At 42.4% G+C, this 23,313-nt stretch overlaps 2 protein-coding genes across 8 annotated transcripts in view; one reads left to right on the top strand and one right to left on the bottom strand.

Annotated features, from left to right (window-relative positions):
- The window catches only part of ORC6 (origin recognition complex subunit 6), a 5,944-nt gene extending 595 nt beyond the window's left edge, over nucleotides 1–5,349 (top strand). Inside the window, exons 2-6 of the mRNA XM_008638807.2 lie at nucleotides 688–851; nucleotides 1,946–2,035; nucleotides 2,834–2,946; nucleotides 4,220–4,291; nucleotides 4,681–5,349. Coding sequence (XP_008637029.1) covers nucleotides 688–851; nucleotides 1,946–2,035; nucleotides 2,834–2,946; nucleotides 4,220–4,291; nucleotides 4,681–4,847 — 606 coding nt within the window. The 3' untranslated portion in view covers nucleotides 4,848–5,349. The remainder of the gene's footprint in view (nucleotides 1–687; nucleotides 852–1,945; nucleotides 2,036–2,833; nucleotides 2,947–4,219; nucleotides 4,292–4,680) is intronic.
- Nucleotides 5,350–5,623: 274 nt separating this feature from the next.
- The window catches only part of MYLK3 (myosin light chain kinase 3), a 45,088-nt gene continuing 27,398 nt past the window's right edge, over nucleotides 5,624–23,313 (bottom strand). For 6 of the 7 annotated variants that reach the window (XM_017740859.1, XM_017740862.1, XM_017740860.1 and 3 more), the window contains 12 exons: nucleotides 21,458–21,548; nucleotides 19,822–20,260; nucleotides 17,235–17,794; nucleotides 15,914–16,019; nucleotides 14,754–14,847; nucleotides 14,358–14,467; nucleotides 13,590–13,731; nucleotides 12,779–12,849; nucleotides 11,301–11,429; nucleotides 10,128–10,280; nucleotides 8,254–8,386; nucleotides 5,624–7,293 (listed from right to left, as the gene is read on the bottom strand). In XM_017740859.1, the coding sequence (XP_017596348.1) occupies nucleotides 7,222–7,293; nucleotides 8,254–8,386; nucleotides 10,128–10,280; nucleotides 11,301–11,429; nucleotides 12,779–12,849; nucleotides 13,590–13,731; nucleotides 14,358–14,467; nucleotides 14,754–14,847; nucleotides 15,914–16,019; nucleotides 17,235–17,794; nucleotides 19,822–20,260; nucleotides 21,458–21,548 (2,100 nt within the window). In that variant the 3' untranslated portion in view covers nucleotides 5,624–7,221. Of the gene's footprint in view, nucleotides 7,294–8,253; nucleotides 8,387–10,127; nucleotides 10,281–11,300; nucleotides 11,430–12,778; nucleotides 12,850–13,589; nucleotides 13,732–14,357; nucleotides 14,468–14,753; nucleotides 14,848–15,913; nucleotides 16,020–17,234; nucleotides 17,795–19,821; nucleotides 20,261–21,457; nucleotides 21,549–22,528; nucleotides 22,595–23,313 lie in introns of all 7 variants that reach the window. The other variant, XM_017740856.1, reaches the window with a different exon arrangement.

Raw genomic sequence — 23,313 nt, 5'->3', positions numbered from 1 at the left:
AACAACTAACTTTCCCCTAGATCCCGCAGTTTGCTGTGTTAGACCTTTCACTGTTCAGAGTTTGAAACAGCACAAATTGAGATCAGTGTCATAGTCCCTTCACAAATTGAGCTTGCTTTGGTATAATTTCAGCTTAATTTCTACTCTTGTAGTAACAAATAAATTACCAGCAAGGATGTTAAATTTAAGATCTCTCCTTTTACTGTGGGAAGAAAGCAGTTGCTCCAAGGAATCTGTCACTGTGGGGGTACCTGTAAACCTCCATCTGCAAATCTGTCAGGTGAATAGCAGTGAGCTGTCAAAATAATGCCTGATACAACATATTCATGATTGTCCATTTACAGCAGAGGAGAATTTAATTGGGCCTAACCCCATGAAGATGTTGCTTATGTCTTCAACTTGCCCAGATTTTGGTGATTTTGTCGCTACCTACCTTGTGATAAAGGGGCCATATATGGACATGTCAAACCTCACTTCCAGTGAAACAGTCTAAAAATATCACTGCATTAAAAGGTGTGGCATTCCTAGGTGGTTAATCTTTTTGTGTGCAGTCAAAACATACATTATTCATTGCACAAACTTGTTTAATGTAGCAACTGAACTTTATGGTGTTGTGTTGGTTGCCTTATTAAGATGTCAGGAAGGAATCTTGCTAATTCTTGGGGTTTGTCTTTGACTTCTTGACAGAGCTATTGTGTTAAACTCTCTGGTTTGAACAAGACCACCTACCAGAGCTCCATGAAGTCTTTGGAATGTTTGCTAGAGGTGAACCAAAGGCTGGGGATGCGAGACTTGGCTGTGCAGTTTTGCTGCTTAGAGGCAGTGAACATGGCTTCAGAAATCCTGCAGAGGTGAGGAAGCTCTCATGAATACACTGGGAACCACAAGTAAGGTTCTCTGTTCTTTAGATGTATAAAGAGCTTGATGTTTGAAAGGGTCAGATATCTCCTACTGATTGGAGCAATGAGGTGAGTTCTCAGCACTGATGATCCAGCCATGAGCTGGGCCACTTTTTAGAAGACCTGTTAAAAAGATTTAGTCTGTGAATCTCAGCAAGTCATTGTCCAACCATGAATTCTTCATCTAGGAATAGCGTAAAAAAATAGGACTCCTAATCCCTGTATTTGCCCATAGAATCACACTGTCATTCATTTAACTGCTGATCATGGCACAGTTCAGAAGTAATGCTCAGTGGAAATAAATCCTCCCTTTTGGGGACACAGATCTCTTAAAATGCACATCACTTGATCTGTAAAACCAATAGGTAGAACACTTCAGTGGAGATTCAACAGAGTTAACTATAATTTTCCATTCTGTATCATCTGCTTTAACCAGAGCAGTCCCTGAAGAGCTCTGTTCTGCAGTGCTGTCACCCTGACAGCACATGTTCAAATGCTGTTAGGTCAGAGCACAAAGGCTGTGCTTGCTTGGTGGTGCTTAATACAAACTGGAAAAAAAATAGCCTGGGGCAGGTGGACAACAAAAAATGACATTCTTCAGTGCTGCACATCCACTGTGTCATTTTCCATATTTAAGCCTTCCTCTGTGTAACATACATACTGCAGGAATCAAAGAAACGGTAATGCTACCTTCTATTGTAGGGATGGATTTATGCAAAGCATCTCATTGTAAATTTTAGATCTTAGGAAGAGCTAAAAGTGGTGTGTGGATCAGGAGCACAAGAAGCAGATTTTCTGACATGCCTTGATCCACATCCCCAGTTTAAAATACCTCTAATTCCAGAAGAGGAGATCATCTCAACTGCCTTCTTTTCCCTCATCTCTTTTGCTCCTCTGAGCCAATAGCAGCTTCTCTGTTTGACTGGCTTACAAAGGCCCAGGTGCTCCAATAGACCTGTTCAGCTGCCAACTGCCATGCAACAGATGGATTTCAGCAGCTTCAGTGAGGCAAATACACTGTCCAACTCTCACTTGCTGTTCCTCAGGTATGAATGCAGCCTCTCTGAAGCACAGCGAGTGGACCTGGATTTCTCCAAACCCCTGTTTATAACAGCTGCGCTGTGCACTGCATGCAGGTGAGTGTAACGTGGGAGACTTTTGACAGGCTGAAATGCCTGCTGAGACTCCAACCAGTGCCAGCATTCAGGGTCTTGCTTAGCATGTCCCGCTGCCCTGCTTCTGAAAATGGAGACAGCTGGAGCAAACCAAGCCTTTCCTCATAGCGAAGTCTGGAACGTGCACTGCACAAAGCAAAAACTTCTATGGCTTTTGGTGAAATACTGCTCGATGCAAGAAGGGCTTCTGAGCACCAAGAAGCAGCCATTATGAAGAAGGAAAAACTCCAAGCCCTACACCATCATGTCCTGGTGCTCTAGCCTTTGGGAGATGGCTCTGATAACTGTAGGCCTGTGTCAGCTAAGAGAGGTGTGTGACTCAGCCAGCACTTGGGAAGAATTTGCTTATATGCAAAGATCTTCCTCCCTCAGCATTACACCTTGTGACAGTCTTATTCAGCAGCACAGGTGCTGTGTAGTTGCACAGCTCCTGACAAGGGCTCTCTTGACAGAGTGACATTCAGCTTTTTGCTGTAATGGCATTTTATCCTGGTTCCCTGAAAATCTGAAAAGTTACCTCTTCCTTATACAATTCCTTATGTAAGTTGAACTCACCCTGAGTTTCAGTTGAGCTCTATTAACTGAGTAGTGTAGGGGTCTGGTTTTTAAGCAGATTTGTTTCTGTGGGAGACAAGGATAGATAGGACAAAAAGGCCTGCCTTGCTCATGTCACAGGCAGTGTTGGTACAGTAATTATCACCTCACGTAAGTGATAGTTGCTGGAATGTTGCTTTGTACAGAGATAACTTTCTCTTGTAGGTGTTTGAAACAAAAAGTGGACAGAACTAAAATGTTGGCTACATCTGGAGTGAAAAAAGCAATATTTGACCGGCTGTGCAATCAGCTGGAGAAGATAAGCCAGCAACTCAGCAGTAAGTGTTTGGCTTTATCCCTGTAAGACAGCACACCCATCCCATGGCCTCACAGTGCCCCATCCTGTTCCACTGGTGATTTCAGTCTGATCACTTTCAGCTGTCCCCTTTTAGCCAAATCTGCCCTCCATTCCAACATGTTTCCTGCAGCCCAGTTCCCACTCACAGTCCTTGCTTCTGGAGAAGTTGCAATAGCTTAGCAAGGACGAAAATAGGAAAAAAGTGGCAAGGACAAAAATATTTTCCTCTCTTCTTGAATGCTCACTGCTCTTTACAGTCTCTGCTGCTGCAATTTATTCCTTGCTTCTCCCATACTACCTGACCTATCTTGGATTCCTCCTGCTTGCTTGGTTTCTGCATCCTGTTAACATGGCAACCTGACACACGAATTATCACAAACATCTTCCTCAGACTGACTCACTCCTGTGCTTTCCTTTCCCCCACTGCAAGATTAACAAGCATAAGCCTTGCTGTTCTGGTACCAACTCAGCCATTTCCTGACACCACCTCTCCTCATACATTGGGCAGATGTCAGGAATATTTCTTGCCCATTGTTGAGCCTGCAGCTCTCTCTGCTCCTCTTTATGGGGGAGAAAGCCTGAAAAACAATACATGCACTAATGTCCTTGTATTTCTGTTGCTTCCTCTTTCTCCTTTTTCCTTTCTCAGGCTTTCATTCTTACTTTCCCACTGAAAGTTACCCCGCCTCACTATGTCTTCATCCCCTGATGTTTTCTGCAACATGCTGCCTGAATCTAACCCAAAAGCTGCTACTTTCTCCTAGGTGTGTGCCCTATAAAAACCCGAACAATACCCCAGCACTAAAGCAACTAAAGGCAACTGGGAATTGCCATATGAATTCAGGGAAGAGTGTGCATCTGCATACCTGGACAGCTCCCTGCCTGTTGTGGGTATCTATAAAAATTGTGAGAATGGAATCAAAGGGAAAGAAATAATTGATAATCCTGCCTGAGTTACCTAGAAGGGTAGCAGTGTGGTTTTGGGCAATGAACATGGTGGATCATTGTGGTTACCAATGCAGCAGCAGCTAATTAGCAGCCTGCTAATTAAAGCAGCCAGTCAGTCCATGCCATACTTGAAGTGCTGGCACCTCTTGTATCACTTGTACTCAAGTATCAGTCTGGACCAGGGAACTGCTCTGACTGGACAGCACTACTTGTGGAAGGTGGCACTGCTGTCAAAGAATTACATGTGGCCACCCTCGGAGCCCCAAATACCATTCAAAAGTAAAGCAACTTACTTGTTTTTTTAGAAGATGTTCCACTGGCTGCAGAGACACCTGACAGCTTGCAGACTGCCCTGGAGCAGTGTGAGCAGGAAGAGGGTAAGTTGTGTTTATCTGTGAATGAAAATCACCTCACTGGAGTAGTTCTGAGCTTTCTTGCTGCTCCATGTTTTAGTTGTGTGATGGGCCATGATGCTGCAGTTCACAGCAGCTCTCTACATCCTGCAAACCATGGGCTGTGGAAGCACAGAGAGAACCTAGCAGGACAGTGGAGTTTATACTGAGTAGTCCTAGAATTCAGGACAGCTGTTGTGTTCAGACACAGAGGTGAGGAGGTGACTGTCCCAGCAGGTGAGGGGAGCAGTGACCACAGGATTAGATAACAGGGACAGGCCCCTGCTGGTGTCTGAACATTTGCTCACTGCCTGTTATCCCCAGCAGCATGTTGCCCATGGTGGCCTCTCATGGGCTTTCTTGTTTCCTCACAGGCTCTGAAGAGGATGAGGAGATGCCATGTAAACGACCAAAGACTGAAACAAAGCAGGACTATGAAGAATGGAAAAAGAAAATCCTGGAAAACGCTGCTAAGGCACAAGGGACAAGGAGTACTGACTCTGTAATGCCACCCAGTAATGCAACTGCTGCTTGCTCTTAATTTTAACTCTCCCTCTGCTCTAACAAGAGATCCAGTAGCATATGAGTGATGGCTGCCTGGCAGACAGCTGATTTTATTTAGGTTTTAAGTATTTAAGAACGTTATTTGTAATAAATGACACCACGGATTGATAGGAATTTACAGGAAGCCTGTCTGACTATTCAGCAGGCTGTGGCATTAGGGGTAGAATAGCTTCATTCTCTTGCTGCAAGAAGCAGGTAACATTCTAATGCTACTTTAAGTGTAAATAAGTTATAAGTTACAGGCCATTGGGCCCCTGGCTGGAACCAGTCAGTGAAATAAGAGGGAGGGGACTAACAGTGCCTTGTTAAACTGCAATGCCAGCAGAGACATGAAGCCTTATTTTTAAAAGGGTTTTTTTAATAAATATTGTTTAGTCATTGAATTTGACTTATTTTCATGTGTATAGGAACAAAGTCTCTTGTGCTTTTGTAAGAGGTCCCAAATATTCCAAGAAACAATAAAAGTACTGGAAGGAAAAGCTTTGTCTTATGATATCATGTTCTTGGCACACATAGTTGGAATGCAAAATAGAAAACATGAAGGAGATGCCTGTGCCTTAAGAAGGAAGATCTCCAGGGGAAAAGGACTGGGTAACAGGTTTTTTTGTGCCTTGCAGTCATAAGCTTAGAGAAGAGGTCTGTGTTCCTTTCTCTTGCATATTTTCTGCCTGGGCTGTATCTCTGGACCTACCCAGAAATACTTTCAGGTGTGTTTGGCAGCAGGGCTTAAACCAAAGTTGATGAATAGGCTTGTTCCACTTTCATGAAATTTATTAGTATTAATTCAGAAATATACAGACCAATGAATACAATGACATTCAGCATGCAGAAACACTGTGGAAGGAAAACATGAACAAAAATGGGCCTTCATAGAAGGTGATAAATTATCAAGATTCTTCTCTGTCCCAATTCTGGAAATGCTGCAGAAGTCGGGACTATGCAAAGTGAGAAGCACTTGAGTGGAAAAGATAGCTAGACTGGGGTAAGCCAGTCTTACAAACCTCATCATTAGCAACCAACACTTCTGTAAATTCAAGGGATGTTAAAGTCCGTAAAGTTCAAAGGAGCTTTATAGGTGCCTTTGATGGAAAGCTACTTCTAGTAGTATTAGTTTCCATTTTTCCTAGAAGGCATCCAGTTCACACTGAGTTTTGCAGAATCCAGAACAGGAAACCACAGGTTTAATAAATAATGTTATACTTTTATCTGAGAGATGGTAAGTGGCTCCCACTCTACACAAAAGAGTTTAAAATCCAAAATAAGTTAATATTGTGAAGAAAAGGTTTAATGTTCAAGAGCAAGGTGAGGGGGGGGAAAAAAGGGCTTCAACCTCCTAACTGGACTAAAGGCAGAGTCTGGCAACACTGTTTCCCTGTCACTGAACCTATTAGAAATGACACCTGTTTTGCATGTCACACCATACCAGCTTCTCAGACTTCACTAAAATTTCCAGAGAGGAGAAACAAATCCTCAAACTAAAACTTAGCAACTTAAGTGCTGCAGTCACAGACAATGAAAAGCACTTAGAAGTTTTAAAAACATAAAATCTCTGGAAATCTCCTTTTCTCTACAACATGAGATCTTTCTGCATAGACCCAACAGTCATTAGGTGATTTGTATTCATGGCAGTTTCACATATCTCCTTCCAGAAGTTCAATCAAGTTTATCTCAATTCAACTTGCCATAACAAACAGCAGCAAAGGACCAAATTAATTTGCTTCAAACCAGTTCCTAACTATGCAGTGACTATTTTTTAAAGGAGAGAGCAGAACAGTAGCAAAACAAAACCAAAACCATCCAAGCTGGAGTTGCACTATAGCATCTTCATGTTGTGGGGAAATTACCTTTTTGAAAGAAATAGATAAGATAACAATGCTTGTATCTTTTGTTTTAAGTAACAAACACCTGAGGGACAAGTTGTGCCACTCTTGTGGCAGTTCTCTAAAGCTGGTAACATACATACATCAGTCAGGAAAAAAGTCTTTAGAGATCCCATGGTTGGTGTGAGAGACCAGAAAACTGCCAGGGGTTTTCTGCTATAAACACACCAATACTCTGCAGAATCAAAGCCTTCAGCAAGAAGTCAGCCCCTGTAACAGCCACGATTTTCCTCCGCTATATAGAACAACTAAAAACTTGTAAAAACAAACAAAGTAGCTTCTGCTTTTAGAAATCTTGTGCCTCTTCCTTAAGGCACTTCTGGAACCGTAGCACTAACACACCAGATAATTGAGGAAGACAGTCCCAAAACTTTATGTTATAAAACAGGGATAGAAATCACTGGAGACACTTGAGTCCTCCTTCCACAGCTTCATGTCCATCTCCAAGAGTGGTGGAGCTGTCACACAAGCTCACGCGAGCTTGACAGACATACTCTGAAATCTCTTCAGCCTGTTAGCAGCAGCCACCACATAGAAGTGTTTCTGTGAACAGAACAGAACAGTCCAAGTGTGAGCACAACCGAGGCAAAGGAACTTTGCTGCAGCTGACAGGGATTTTTCTTCCAGGTAAATCCATTTCCTTCTAGTGACCCCCAGCTTGTGTGGGTTGCAGTGGTTCCTACACAGCAGCTGGGGCTGTGAGGTTCTTCAGTTGTATTAGGAATTGTATAGTGATAGGTCTTTAGATTATGTCATCTTTAAAATGCAAGTGCAGAACTTTGCCACCAAGCAGTTGCAGTGCAGGACTGAATGAAGTGTAAGCCTCTGGTTTAACTCCTTGGCAAGGAATTGCAACTTCCCAATGACAGAAGAGAAGGAAATGGTCGTCACTGAGTTTGCCTTACAATTCTTTTTAACAAGATCACTGTGTTCACCTTTTAGGATCAATTATCTACAATCAAATAGAGACTCAAACACAAATTATTATCTTTCACTTCATAAAAACTTAGTTCAGAAGGAGCCTGGGGTCATCAGAAAGATCCTGAAGAGTTCTCTCAATGGGTGTAAGCCTAATTTTTTTTTTCTCTCTCCCACACTTCTATTCTGCAGTGGGAGACACAAACTGCCTAAAGTTGTATCCCTACTCCATAGTGACAACAGATCCATGCAACTGTTACCAATGGAAAGAGTATAAAGAGAATGAACATTTAATATAAGGCAGCATCAGAAGCCTCTGAACATGTAGAAAGAAAGTATATCTTTCTAAACTTCTAAAACACCAATCAGAAAGAGTGAAAATTGAAACCAAACTTGCTAGAAACAGAAGCAATATCCTTCTGCAGGACAAAACAACTTACAGGTAAAAATAGACTTCACAACTGGTATTTACAATCAAGAAGCCTGTGGGCACAGTGAGCCCACACACAAGGGGAGGGAATGGCTCTGCCTGTGTTGTGCTGATGTTCCCTGTGGAAGCAGATTTGCCAGCCTTTGTGTATTTACCTTCCATTTCCTGTGGGCCATGTAACTCTGCAGCAGCAGCTGGGACTTCAGGCGGAGCTTGGACTTCTGGGCCTTGGCAGGGAGGTTGTTGAGCCACTCGTGCTTCAGACACTGCGTCGCGCTCATCCGGCAGCTGCAGGGGAGGAATCTGCCATGAAAACCCAGCCCCCTTTGCTCATTTCCTCACTGCCCTGAGCCCCTCTTTATTAGTGATAAGGAAACTGCCTCAAATGAATGAACACAGTGAAAATGCTGTTCATGCCCGTGCATGGGATCCTAATGGCATCCTGCACTCTCCAGCAGGAGGGGCGAGTGGGATGCTGGTGGCTCTGCAGTGGCTTGGTTGAGCTGTGGTTAAGTTCATGAGGTAATGTATCATTTTATGATGCAAATTCAGAACTTTGCTAACAGAATAACGTTTGTGGTGTTACCTGTCTGCCCTGACAGCACAAGCCCATTCTGTGCCTCATATTTAAAAAGCACAATTGTCTATTCACCCTAAACTTGGATGAAGCTAAGCATACTTTATATCCTGACATCCAAAAATGGGCCAAAATGCCAGAGGCTATCCTAAAAGCTTTGAGAAATATATGGTAATAGTAGAAATCTTGAGGTACAGATGTTGAGAAAGAAGTTTAATTTGCCTTTTTTCAAATCAAAAGCCTATGCCCAACTCCTGAGCTCTGTCTGAGCTGTCACTGAGATGATGAGAAGACAACTCCTGCCTGCTCACCCCGATTTCAGCAGTCAGGGGAGGGGGCTGCAGATCTTGCACAAGGCCAGACCCACTGTCCCAGTGGGGCAAAGGTGCCTGGTCCGCAGGAGAGCAGGGGCTGCCACACTTTGTGAACAACTGGGCCAACTAATCGCTGCTCTCTGCAACTCACTGATAACACTCTTCTCTCACATGCTCGTTTCATTCACAGCTTCTAACCAGACCTTGCAGAGTGTCCCTCTGGAGACCCTAATCCCATTGCACAGAAAAATTGAAGACTCCAAAGCAAAGTTTACAGTATCATAGCAAATCATCATCACAGTCTGAGAAGAAATCCTTACATTTCTCCTGCTGGCAATATGCTAAATTTCAGTTAATTCTTTGCTTTTCATAGGAACCTATTGTTTAAAATGTAATTAGTACTAGAACTGATTTGTCTGATTTAGGCAATGATCAGAAAGTTGTTAATATTCTAAGCACTCCTTTGAATTCCCCTCAAACACACAATCTGTTTTACTGTATGCATCATTTCCTGGTTTGATTAGTTTTGTGTCAGTACTCAGCAAGAGAAAAATTTCTCCACCCAGCCAACCCCCCAGTCGTGGTCTGACATCAATATCATCCTCATTCTCTTCTTTGTTTCATATGTGCAATCACTTTTTCTAACAGTGGAGCCAAGAATGAGAAGCCACATGCAGAGTTAAGTCCCAAACACTCCCTAATATCTCCCAAAAGCCTGTAGACCACTTAAGAAGAGAACAATGCACATTCTCACAGCTGCAGCTTCCATTTATCCTCCATGGCATTCAAGCGGCATTTTTGCAATTTGTGACAGTCCAAGCTAACAATAGAAATAGTTTTTGCTCAGAGAAGCAAGAGCTTTAGAGACCGATTCCTATACTGCAAATTCTTCCAGATTCTCAGTGTTCTGCCTGTATTGATGCTACTGTGAAAAGCAGCTTTCCTCAGTCAGGGTACATGGACACTTTCCTTTAAAACAAGGGCTTCTGAATCACTGAGGAACTGCCCAGCAAGCCCAGAGACAGCACACAAAAATGTCACATAGTAAGTTGTCATTGTTGGCTACAATCCAAACAGCTGCATGGTAGGAATTTAGTATCATTGGTGCTACTGTCCCCACAATCAGACACAGCGGTACCTTTTCTCCTTCACAAGTAGCCTGGAAATAAAGTCTTTGGCTTCCTCCGAGAGCTGTTCAAATGCTTCTGCATCAAAATCCCAGCTGCAATTGACTACATAATTCATTGTCTCTGCATCAGTCTCTCCCAGGAATGGGGACAGGCCACTAAGCCTTAAAAAAAGAAAGAAGGGGAGGGGAGAAGAGCAGTTATCATATGCAAGATGTGTTTTTTCCTTCTATGAATCCTCTGCTTTATTACTGTTGTTATGTTATGGGGGGGAAAGGCTCCTCTCAGCTATGGAGGATTCCACTTCTCAGTCCCTGCCATGATAAGGCAACAGTCTGGGGAAATAAATTCAGCATTACCCCCTAGCAGTTCACTCAGGTCAGGGAGCAACATTAATAGAACCCCAAGGCATGGATTCAGTGAGGATTTAGGTACATCCTTCAGTGTCTTCCCAGCTAGAAAAGCTAGAGGGACTCAAGAGCTTTCCCAAATCAGGGCCCGTACCCATATGTGGGTTGAATTAAACAGAATTCTGAACAATAGATTACTTTTTACAATTAGCCTCTAAGCCCAGATTTATTGCTTCCATCATCTATTACTTCATTCAGTTGGGTTTTGGCTAACATACAAATTTAAACCAGAAATTTATCCAGTTCACAGAAAACATATGTGAAGGATTCTGGGATGCAAAACAAGCTTATCAAAAGGTGGAGACTTTGGACAGACAAGCTGTCCATGGTTGCCATCCAGATATCAGAGAAAAGTTTTAGCCCTGTTCATGACAGGTCATTTCTTAAACCCATGGCCTAACACAGACAATATTAATTCTCCTGTGCAGATGCATACCAAGTCTAAAATCATAAAATTATCAGATTACAAATTTAAAAATTAATTCAAGTCCTCAAAAACACAATCAAAATTTAAATTCTCACATATTTTGGGCAACTTTTCAGGGTTAAAAAAAAAGACCTGACCCATTTTACTTTGCTGAATAAGATGATAAGGGAGAAGAACATTTACATATTTATCAAAAGGATCATTTGCTGTTTAGACACTCTGGACACACAGCGAGGTGCCTCTGTATGAAAAGCTGGGGGGTTGAACAGAATTAATTAGGAGGAGTCACAGCCAGATGGGTGCAGGGCCCTCAGAGCCACCACACGACCCCTGGCAGGGCCACTCACAGCATGTACGTGATGACACCCACGCTCCACATGTCCGTGGGGAAGGAAACAAAGTCGTAGTTCACCACTTCGGGAGCCAGGAACTCCGGTGTCCCGAAATTCACCTTCAGCTTCTCACAGGGTTTGTACCTGTACCAGGAAAAGAGCCACAAGTGAGGAGCTGGGGAGTTCATCTCACCAGGGGAAGAGCAAGGTTTTTGGGAGCGTGGCAGCAGAGCAGAGCCAGGAGGAAGACCAAGGACACTAAACCTTGCGAAGGGCTCTCCCAAAGAGTGGTAGCAGCTTTATCTCTGCCAGGCACCACAGGATACCTTCCAGCAGATGTTGTCCAAAATCCATAAAATATAAAACAAAGCATCTTTGTTTATACAGGATTTGGAGAGCATTTGATTAGTGGGATGTACTCAACTACCGCTCAGGACAGACATCTGCATCACAGATACGAACACAATACAGCTACTAAGGTGGAACTGGAGAGGATTAGAGTGTCCCCATATAGGGGAAATTACTCTGTTCTATTGCTTAACAGGGAAAGGTTATGAAGCTGAACCAGTAACAATTGACACTGATGGCAGTTGGAGTAACATCTGTGTTCAGGCAGAACAAGCCACTAAAGCACTGCTTTTAAATCTCTTTCTCCTGGAGGATCTTGTTTGCAAAACTGCTTCAGCAGAAGTTTGTATCTTTACCCTCCCAATTTAAAAAAACAAACAAACAAAACCCCAAACTCAACGTACATTTTTTTTTTCTTTCTGAAGTATTTTATGGAAACAAAGTCCTTGAACAGATACTTATATACAAACACATAAATATATATATATATATATATAGGCATGAATGTACCAGCTTTTAGCTTAAGAAAAACCTCAAAGGGTTTAAAAATAAATAGATAAATGTTATTGTCTTACTGTCATAGTAACAGAAATAATTCCTTTTTATTCTAGGGCAATGGACTCATGCTCTCACAGCTTTTCCTTAACAAACTCATGCAAGCAAAATAAAAGAATGGAGAGAAGTTCTATTTCTCTGAGGGTTTCCTGTTTCACATGGGATGGCTCAAACATGGGGATTTTTTTTCTTTTTTTTTCCTTCAATCAACTTAGCTACTTAAAAGAGTTTAGCAGATAATTTCTACAATTAGAACCTGCACCATGAAACCCTGCAGTCAAGAAGTCTCTGGGAGCCTTCACAGTGTCCCAAGAGTAAAAGCTCTACATGGGGAATAATTTTGAGATAATTAGAACAGTAGTATAGCCTTATCCAAGAGAAATGTTATTTGAAAAAGTAATTAGATAATTAATGCACACAGCAGAAGACTCATGCCTGCAAAAGCATAATGCTCAGCTCCCTCACACAGAATTATTACAAAGCCATCAAAACACAACCCCCCACCAAAGAACTACCAGAAACATGTCAGAGGTTTGTGGGTTTGATTTGGTTTTGTTTTTTAAAATAAATTCACAACTGAACTTTCTTACCTCCTTGCTAATCCAAAGTCAATGATTTTAATCTGGTTTCCTGTGTGATTTACACATAGTATGTTTTCAGGCTACAAAAAGAGAAGATGGTATTTTGAGTTAAATGTTTGAGACAGAGATCTAGCAAAAGATGGATAGTATAGATGTCCCTCCATAAAAAGCCACACAAAACAGATCAAATGCACCCAAGGTTTTTTTTCCCAATGAGAATATTTTTCAAGGTGGGGATGAGGGGTTGATGGGATCCAAATGTATTACAACTGCAGAACTGTCTACGAGTCAACCTGGTCTAATATCATTTGTGTAAGGTGCTGTGTAAACAAGCAGGAAAAAAACAGTTTGTATTTCTGTTTAAAAATTATCAGTTATTAAGGGACCATTAGGAAAACATTGCAATTTTGCTGCAGGTTGGTTCCAGGCAGTAAAAAGCACAAACTATGGAAGATGATTGAACAGGTATTTGAACACGGTTACCAAGGGATAGGGGAAATGGAGGGAAGACTGTGGGCACTTCTAGCCAAGGAGGTTTTGGGTGGGGCTTTTTGTCACTGATGACAAAAGGGGATTGCTTAATCTTACAGAGAATGAAAAGCTTCTGATTTAAGAAAGGCAAAAGCCCAGAATCCTGATCATTTTACTATTCCAAGCAAGCTACTGAACAGACATTGGAAAAAAGTAATGAATCTCTAGAGCTCCATTCATTGTAGCTATTAAGTCTATTCCTTTATGACGTGAGTCCATGAAATGAGAAATTACTCCTCAGTAATTAGAGACTCTGTAAACCAGCACCACTAAAGCACGAACAACTGACCTTCAGATCTAAGTGGAGTATATAATGCTGGTGCAAGTAGTGGACTCCTTCACAAATCTGTTTGGTGAACAGGATGGCATCCAGCTCAGTCAGATGGTAGTTTTCATCTGTGATCCGGTCAAATAATTCCCCACCATCAAGACTAAAATTTTGACATAGAAAAGCATTAAAAACCCTAAAATCTTGCATTAGCCCAATTTATTTCCGAATTGGGAATTAGACTCTGTAATCGAGGGTCCTAACGAAACATCCAATATTAAGTGTATCAGTAGCCTCAACGACTTCAAGAGACTTACTTCTCTTGAAATTAAGTATCAATCTAAATTTGAAAATGGAAATGTTGTCACTAATATTTGAGGGGATACATGTCAAACCCAAAGCCACATGACCTGGTGATCCTATGGGACCAGGAGAATCTACAGGGAGTACTAAACTATATGTTATTCACTCATCTTATTAGTCAAGGCAAAAAAAGTCTTCAACCTACAAAATTTACTAAATGGAACTTCTCAAACTGAAAGCTGTTTTACACGAGCTGACAACTGAACTTAATTCTGCACGGAACTTAAGAGAAAATTAGTCAGAGATAGAGCTCTGACAAGAAATTACCTTTAAAACATTGTTATTTCCTTCTGAAAGTGAGATCAACTCTCTCTCAGGCTGGGAAACTACTCACCTCTTCACAGCTCAGAATTATCATTCCCTATTTCGTTTAGTGACCTGAGAAAACCCAAACATCTGACAATTCCCAAGATCATTTAAACTTACTATTCCATGATCAAAGTGATATTATTTTTGGCTTCAAAAGCATCATAAAGCTGGATCAGATTCACGTGATTTAACTGGTTCATGATGTTAATTTCATTTTTTACTTCCTCCTGAAAAAAATAACGAAGGGACAAAAAATGAGCAAAATGCACTCCTTAAATTTCAACATACCAAAACAGAATTATTTGTAAAGTCCAACAACAGCTACATCACAGATCTCACAGGGATTGGACGTTTCATCATGAATACAGGAGATGATGAAGATTGACACCAAGCCCAAGATTTTGCAGTATTTGATGGTACTCAAGGATGAGCTGCCCCTCCCAGGGCAGCTTGGGGCAGTGGCGCTGGGTCTGGCAGGGAGGGCAGGGTCAGGGCTCCCAGCAGTGTGGTTACCTTCTCCTTGGCTCCTTTCACTTTTATGATTTTGGCTGCCAGGTTGAGCCCCGTCGATATTTCCGTGCACTTGTGAACTTGCCCAAAACGCCCCCTGTGGATGCCAAGGAAAAGATGGGAAACCAGCTCAGCAGAGCTCAGCACAGAAACCTCTCCTACGACTATTCTTATCATGAGCAAAAATAGCCCGGTACAAAGTGAACGGAGTCGGGTGGCCAGCAGCATGGAGCTCCTCTTTCTCTCAGCTTATGAAGGATTAGTTTTATCTTTCCAGCCAGTTGTTCAGTGCTTACATTAAAATATTAAGCCCCCTTGGTCCTGCTGAGGTATGATGGCCTGGCCATGCTCTGGCTCCCTTCTGTAACTGGACCCCCTCGCTGTCCTTCAGGGATGTGGTAGTGGGTATATTAACAAGGATATTTCTGTCCTGATCTCAGAACTTTTTAAATGAGCATAAGACCAGTAACTGTAGCCACTCCGCAGACTGCATTTCTGGCGTGCTGTAAATTCTACCCCATGTCACGCAGATACGTTAATGCCCCTTGGGATGATTTCTAAACACCATCTTCCCTGCTGTTGCATCACATTGCTTACACTTATTAAGCCATATTTGTATGTGGATCAATGTGTAAATCAAGCCTTCTTGTCACATAAGTAAGGATACAAGAATACAAAAGCTGAAGCAGCTGCAGACTTCCTATGAGTGAAAACTAAACATAAGGTCAAAATAATAACTCTTCCTCAGTTTTCTTTAATATGCAGCTCAGCATAGCAAAAAAAAAAAAAAAAGATTTTGGAAGTTGCCTGACTTAATGGGCTTTGTTGATATCAGATGCTCTGAATCTGTCTGCCTTAAGGGTACAGGTTTTTCTCACAACACTGAGGCCAGGATTATTGTAACAAATGAAAAAACCAGTCATCCAAGATGGCAGTCAGGCATCTGAAAATGGAGCTGGGGCAGAAACCAGCCATCTAGGGCACACCCTTGATGTAGGAGCAGCTGTGATGGCCCGAAGGGCTCCAGGACGAACCCCCTCCCTCTGGCTGCAAGGGAGCTGTCTGTGCCGCTCACACGCACACCCTGGGGCCAGCTGTGGAGCTCTGCAGCTCCCTGCATTTCCCCAGCAGCAGCAGCACAGCATGGGGACAGCCACACTTACCCCCCCAGGACCTCGTGACGACACACGGAGTAGCACGCGGTCACCTCTGCTTGCTTGACGCTCACGATGCGGTGCTCGAAAGGAGCCGGAGGAGAGGGGCTGTCATCTGCACAGGGGACAGGCTGGTCACTGACACCTCTGCACACATCACTGCCCTGTGTCACCTCCTCACACCACGGATTTCACCCCACTGGATGTGAGGGGCTTTCACTGCTAACTCCCTTTTACAAATGAGGAATAAAGTCCCAGAACTGAGATCAGGATCCCACCTCCTGAATCTCCTCTCTGTTTTTAACACAGTAAACCCACTGGACACCCTTAGGAGACCAGCATCTTAGTTTATGCATTAACAGAAAGGATCACTTGAAAAAATTATCTGAAAGCTTGAAAAAATTATACTCGATCATCTTTTAATCGTTACATGACAGCCAGAAAAACCAGCAAAAATACAGAGCACTGAGGAATGAGGACAGTGACTGATAAAATCATGAGGTTCCTCTTAGCAGCAAGAATTTTGGAGACAATTTCCAAATTAAAGCTGCAATTATTAGCATTACAACTATTAAGTTTAGTCTGTTTGTGGTAAGCTAAATTAGTTAACTGCGATTACTTAATGTCCAAGATTTTCTAGGATAAATCTTCATTAAACCAATTTTTGATGTCCCCCATTGAAAGCAATTTTATAATTAATCTCCAGGTATGTCAGGCTACAAGTTAACATGTTTTCAACTCATCTGCAGCCACTGTTCAGAACGCCAGAGCAGTCAGGTCATCTGCCCATGTCTGTACATTCTGGAACATACACATGTATATGCTGCCAGGAGAGAGCACTCCCTGAGACACTGCAACCAAGTGTCCCTCAGGAACCAAGAGATCCATGGCCAATAACAAAATAGGCCATGGTAAGAAATATTTCCTGCAGTACTTTTCGGTGCTCTGGATCTCCAGTCCAGAGTTGCTAACATGCGCCTGGGTTTGCACACTCTATCTGAAGGAAAAAACGCTTCTTCTAAAGAAAACGGATTTTTTCAAAATTCAAAATTTCAAAATTCTCATCTTCTGATCACACATACACTTCACCCTATTTTATTTTAAATTTTTTTTCCCCAAAACACACTTTAAAAGGAAAGTTACTATTTAAAGAATCTGTGAATTGTTATTTACATAGTCAAAGGTACCCAAGGGAAAATGCTCTTGAAGTGTAAGACATGGGGGCTCTACTGAGCAATACTCCTGCTCTTATTGTCTATACAACAGGCACAAAATATATAGCACAAAATCCTCAATGTACAAGTTTCAAGAGTAACTGTGAACAACTCACCGATAATTTCTCCCTGAGTGGGAAGAGCTCTGCCAGCTTCCAGAGCTTTGGTCTTCCCCGGTGCCTCTCCTGTACACTGCCGAGTATCGCGCCCGCTTCCCCCCGGAGATGCAGACTCAGATTCTCTCCTCTCAGGCTTGGTATCTGTTGAAGATTTTTCTGCTTTTGCTGTTTCTTGATGGATTTTCACTTCTACCCCTGCACCTTTCACAGGCTCCTTTGCAGAGGTATTCTGTGAGGTTATGGGCTTGCATTTTAATTCCGATTTCTCTTCAGCCTTTTTACCTGGTTTGGGCTTGCTCAGGAATGGCTGTTGCTTCCCTGTTTGAGGTGCAAGTTCATTTTGCTTATTGTCCCCTTTAACTTCTGAATTTGGCTCGGAGCTGATGTTTTTAGGGCTCTGTTGAAGTTTTAATTTGTCAGGCAGCTGTTTGACTCCTTTCAAGTCTGCTGCTGTGGATTTCACTTTGGGACCTTTACCTTTGTTGTCACTTATGTTTCCCTCCTTGGCCATCTCAATCTTTTCTTTCATGTCAGTCATATGTACACTGATGGATATCCTGCAGAACAAACAGGAGAAATTTGATATTGATGCAGGTGGCCAGCCTGGTTTTTGTAACTTTGTGGAGGAAGAAAAATCTGTAAGTTTCCAAACCCACAAATTTCTACAGCATTGATAAAACCTAACTGTACCAGTCTTGCTGGGAAAGACTCACAACACTAAGGGGAGAGCACCAAAAAGCATACTGATTCTTCTTCTGTGTCCTCATCTCTCTACATGTCTGCCCTTCTGCTGAACAAAATGTCTCACCCTGCAAAGGGTTAATCCCACATTTGAAAGCTTAGCACTTTTTGCAATTATTACAGTTGGTCTAATAAAACACCACTCATCTGGGCAGAGATAGTGATTGCCTTCCCAAATTACAGGCTGATTATCTAAATAGCTGGCTGCTCATATGGCTCTACAAATCTGATGGTTTGCATCCTCTTCCAGCTGGCTGACCTGCACACTCAGCCAGCTGGGTTTGGGTCTTCTGATGTGATAGCATTCTTTCCACAGCTTTCTCTTAAAAATCTAACTTTGATAAACTTTCTCACTCTATCAATACAATTTTCCTTGGCATTTTAACTATTGGAAAAGTTTAATGATTTTTTTCCCTCTTGTGTTAGAACCAATTCTCTGTGCTCCTAAAGTCCATCAAAGGCATTTGTGTGATAATGTTTGAGTCAACTGCTACTGCTCCAACCGTCATGAACAGTCTGATTTTACCGAGGCTGAATTGAAACTTTTGAAGTTGTAAAGTAGATTTTATACAATGGCAAATGAAGACAGTTTCTGATGTCTGGGAGAGAATGTATCTCATTTTCACAGAGGTTGTTATTGCCTCTTTCAGTGGAGGAACCTCACTACAAAAGATGTTATAAAAGAAAATGTTTCTGCTTTCGTAAAATAAGAGTCTGAAATGTCTCATTTTCTGCACCTTTAACACCCGTGTGCTGTGTTGTGGATCTAAGCTGCTCTGGTGTGAGCTATGAGAGCAGCTGAACGCAGCTCTGAGCAAACACTTCCTCTGCTATCTAGACAAGCCTGAACTCAGTGGGACTCTCGGGCATTTCTCCAAGCTGGGGAACACAATGTTCCTTTGACGCCTCTGTGTGGGCTTACAAACTTCATTAGAAGTTGCATCCATTTTAGAGAGGCGTTTACCACTCTCATGTGACTTCACACTCCAAACCGTGACAGTACCCTGGGCAGGATGGCTGCAGCTGCCCCTGGGGTTTACTCCAGCTTCTGCCTTCCAGTTACCTGCTGACCTCCCTCATTCCCCAGCCAAAATCTGGGGCTCAGACGCCAAATTTGTACACATGAAACACAGAGAAATTCCCCACCCAACATCATACATACACACGTAGGTGTGTATGGATGAGTGTGTCTATCACCCCCCCACACACATATATAAACCACTTTATAGCCACCCACCCAGACAGAGAAGGCATTGGCAGTTACAATCTGCTACAGAAGTTCCATTTATTGGGGTTTAGTTGGCAGGAGTCTTTTGGTTGAGGGGTTTTGTTGTTTTATGTTGTGTGGGTTTTTAAAAATTTAAATAAATGGGATTAAAATAAAATCCTAGATAAAGAATTCCAAGGAAAATGGACTATGAAACACCTATATGAAAAAATGAACAATCTTTAGATGACCAAGACACTGAAAACACTGAGGACAACAAACACAAGTTCTTTGGTTTTGTCATATACTAATAAATATCTCAAATTCCTTTCACCCCCAGCAATAAAGGAAGGACTAAGTGGTTTATAACTACTTGAGCTCCTCTGTTGTGGTCACCTTTCTATGTCAGTACACAGAATGCTGATACGTCAAACCCCTCCCTCCCATCTGACTCCTGGGTTGCACAGAACTTTACACAGGGCCCCTTGAGCCTTCTGCCTTAATCCTCATAAAGTCTCCCCACTCCTATCCCCTCATGCAGGAGCTGCCTCCTTTAATGGCCTGGCTTTCCTTCTTTCCCTTCTAACACATGAAAAGGTTTCAGGTCACACAGAAAGCTACCAACAAGGCCATTACCTGGTATGTGTCACTTCACACCCCGTGTCAGATATGGCCCGGGATGTGGAGGGCACAGCTTCCCGGGATGCCGCACTCGGTGCTGGAGGTTTGTTTTCATTCTTCCCCGGTTTCTGATGAACAAGCTGCCTGTGGCACTCATCAAGGCGTGGGGCTCTATCCATGTTCTGTGCTTTAGCAGGAGCATTTTGGCTACCTGCATGATCTTGATGTACGAAGGGAAGACCATTGCGTTGATTCAAAGCTTTGACACCGACGTCCTTTTGCTGTGGAGAGCTCTTAGAGCTCTGTATGTTGCCAGCACTTTCTACTCCTTGGTGCTGTGCTGTCCTCTCTTTAAGCTGTGGTTTGGAATCAGCTTTGTGGGCTATAGCACTAGAAGAGTTCACCTTCTCACATGCTCCCTTGTTTTCATCCAGCTTTTTCACGCTTTTTGTCTCTGAATAAAATAATCCATTACTAAACTATCCTTGGCAAATGTGATGGTAAAACATAGAAAGAATAAAGCAACACACCTCTCAAAATAACCTACAGAGTTACACCTGAAAAGATAGCAAGAAACCCTCCAAAAGGTTTAAAATCTTTACACCCTCAAGCTCGAGATACTACTAATGCTCATGGCTTAAAACCAGAGATTTACCTGCTCTGTGGCTTTCCAGCAATGTCACAGATTGAACTTGGATTCCTTAAAGCAAACGAAAACCTGCAAGGCTCAAGCTCCTTGTATCTAAAATCTGAAATCACTCCGTGGGCAAATATAACGGGCAGTTAAGGCACTGTAGATCCTGCAGGACCCCTCCTGATTCCAATACACCCTCTACCCTTTTAGAGGGGTAGAGACACACCCAGCATTCATCACCTTCCCATGACAATGGCTGTGACTATTAACATTCAGCATGCCCAGACCACCAGCAACCAAGGTTTGCTCACAACTCTGTGTAGCTTTTGAGTCAGAATTGTGACCATTTGCTTTGTTTTTGTCACTTCCAAAGCGATGAAGCTAAAAAGGAGATTGCCCATAATGCAAAGGATTCACTGACAATTTGTGAAGACAACGGCGTGACAGGGCCTGCTCAACATCACATTCACCCCTGTTGCAACTCCACAGGCATTAATAATGGATGCAACAGGGCAATGCCCTGAGAGATGCACCCTAAATAGGAACCTGGCCCTGACATGCCAATGAAACTTGCTGATCAAAAAAAGATATTCCCAGTGTCAACACGTCCCTTTTACAGAGAGGGTGAAGAGGGGGGCTGCTTCAGATATATTAATGGAAAAGAACTTACTAGGTTTGCTATGTGATATGGCCACTATCTTCACAGTATCTCCAAACAAGCTCTGCTCTCTGAATTCAGCTCACCAAAACCCAACTCAAAAACCCCCAACTCTTCAGCTAAACAAAGGTGCTCCTTTTAATTTCTGTGTCTTCTAGCTTTTTGTGGTGCCTGATCCTGGGGATAAATCATCATGTGAAGGTGGTGAGAACAATTCTATTTTCCCAGTACTGAGGGGCAAAGTTACTCAGTTCCATTTGAGTAATTCAGGTAGTGGGAAATAGTAGGCTATTAATTTCCAGTTTGTCTGCTGTACATTCTAGAGTCAAAGCTTGTAGCATGCCTGGAGGGATACATACCTTCCAGAGGCTTCTTGCTTTCAGTCTGGGTTCCTCTGTTACTAAGCACATGCTTAGGTTTTGCACCACTCTCCTCAGACTTATCTTTGGCCTAAAAATGACAGGGGAACACAGAAATAACAGTTACAGCCGAGAGTGTCTATTTCCCACCAGGTTCCTCCAACTATGTAGGCATTCAGACTCTGTAACATGGAAAGTAACATCTCTTAACTTATGAATTATTAGTCACTGCTGTGTTCACTTCCTTCTTCCAATCTCCCCCTGCCCTTGCAGGCAGGCATCCTTTTAAGACAACATAACACAGATTAATACATTAGCTCACTGCCTTCCAAAATTTTCACTGTCGCAGTTTTTGCCTCCTGTCATCTTTATTCCTATTGATTAACAAGTATGACATGTGAAACATGACACAGTAGAAAAAGAAATGCCACTGTATTTCTGTAGCTTTTTAGCTAGAGACAGAATGAAAAGTAATGTTTCTGAATGTATTTGTCAAAACATATTTGTCTCAAGGTATCTAAAAATTTATTATTTGACCTGATAGAGGTGATACCAAAAAAGAGCCTCTAGCTTTATGGTAACTCTTGTGTATGTACTTGACATTTCACATGTCACCTTTAGAATGATTAAAAACAGATTAAAAACGGAAGCAGATTTTTATTTTTAAGCAGTGTTTTTCCCCCAATTAGTTTGAGAGGTATTTTGTTATAGGACCACTAAAGACTTCACACAGCAATACATGTGAAATCAAATTACAACCGAACACTATTTAGCAAAAAGCATTACACAAAATTAGGAAAAGGCATAGTATTTCCTGTGGTTGGCATATAGTTAAAAAATCTAGTGATGAGCAGCCTCCTATCCTGATTTGTACAAGCAAATAAGCACCATGTAAAGTATTTCTGCAGGTAACTGATTACAAGACAGCTGCACATCAGCCCTTCACCTGTTAGTAAAAGCAGTTAAGGATTTCATGCACCAACCCTACAAATTGCACAGAGCCTCCCCATCTCCCCCTTCCCAAAAAAAACTCAAAACACCCAAAGAGTAAAAGTAGGAAAAAATCATTACCCTTTTTATTACAGCTCTAAGCAAACCTGCAACAATGACCAGGGTGAACATTATTCTTGCACAATCCTACATGCAAAGAAAGCCTTGGGTAAGTGACAGTTTAATGCCAGTGTGTTTTTCTCTGGTTTTTAAGTAAGAAGTTAGAGGTTTGGAACATAAGAAGCTCAATTCATAGTCTTTTGTTGACTCCAACCCCATAAAACTTTTCCATAAGCATTCCCACGGCATCCCTGGAATGCTGTCAACAAACAGCTTCACCCAGAAACGCAAACACAGCCTCCCCACTCCCAGCCCATCCCAAGCCAGCCTGTGATAAGCAGCGCCCTGTTACAAACAGCAAAGGCTGGAAAGCAGGAACAAGCAGGCAGCAAGTTCTTTTTCTGTGCTCCCCCTGCAACTGTGGAGCTCTTTGGCCATGTCTGTGCTGCTACCACACAGCAGGCTGCAAAAACCAGACCCAAGTTAGCACATGGCTCAGCACAAGGTAATTTGTTCTTAAGTTCACCTGTGCTTTGCTCCACATTTTCCAGCCAGGTCACGTACACACACACAGAGCCTCACTAATTCGAGCCTAGTTCAGATATCACTCAGCAGTCTGTGATCAAAGCACAGACTTATCTTAAGGTCTTATAACTGACCTTACGCTCCAATTTCAAAAAGTGTTCACGACCAGAAACAAAAAAGGAGGACAATGATGGTCATATTGCAGTTTGCCATAAAACTGCTCACCCAGTACACCCTGACTGTTCTCCAACCAAGGAACAGGTTAGAGCCTGGGACACAGA

The sequence above is a fragment of the Corvus brachyrhynchos genome, unplaced genomic scaffold (assembly GCF_000691975.1).
Source record: "Corvus brachyrhynchos isolate BGI_N302 unplaced genomic scaffold, ASM69197v1 scaffold26, whole genome shotgun sequence".
In the NCBI taxonomy this organism is placed as follows: Eukaryota; Metazoa; Chordata; class Aves; order Passeriformes; family Corvidae; genus Corvus; species Corvus brachyrhynchos.
This window is presented reverse-complemented; position numbering and strand designations above follow the sequence as displayed.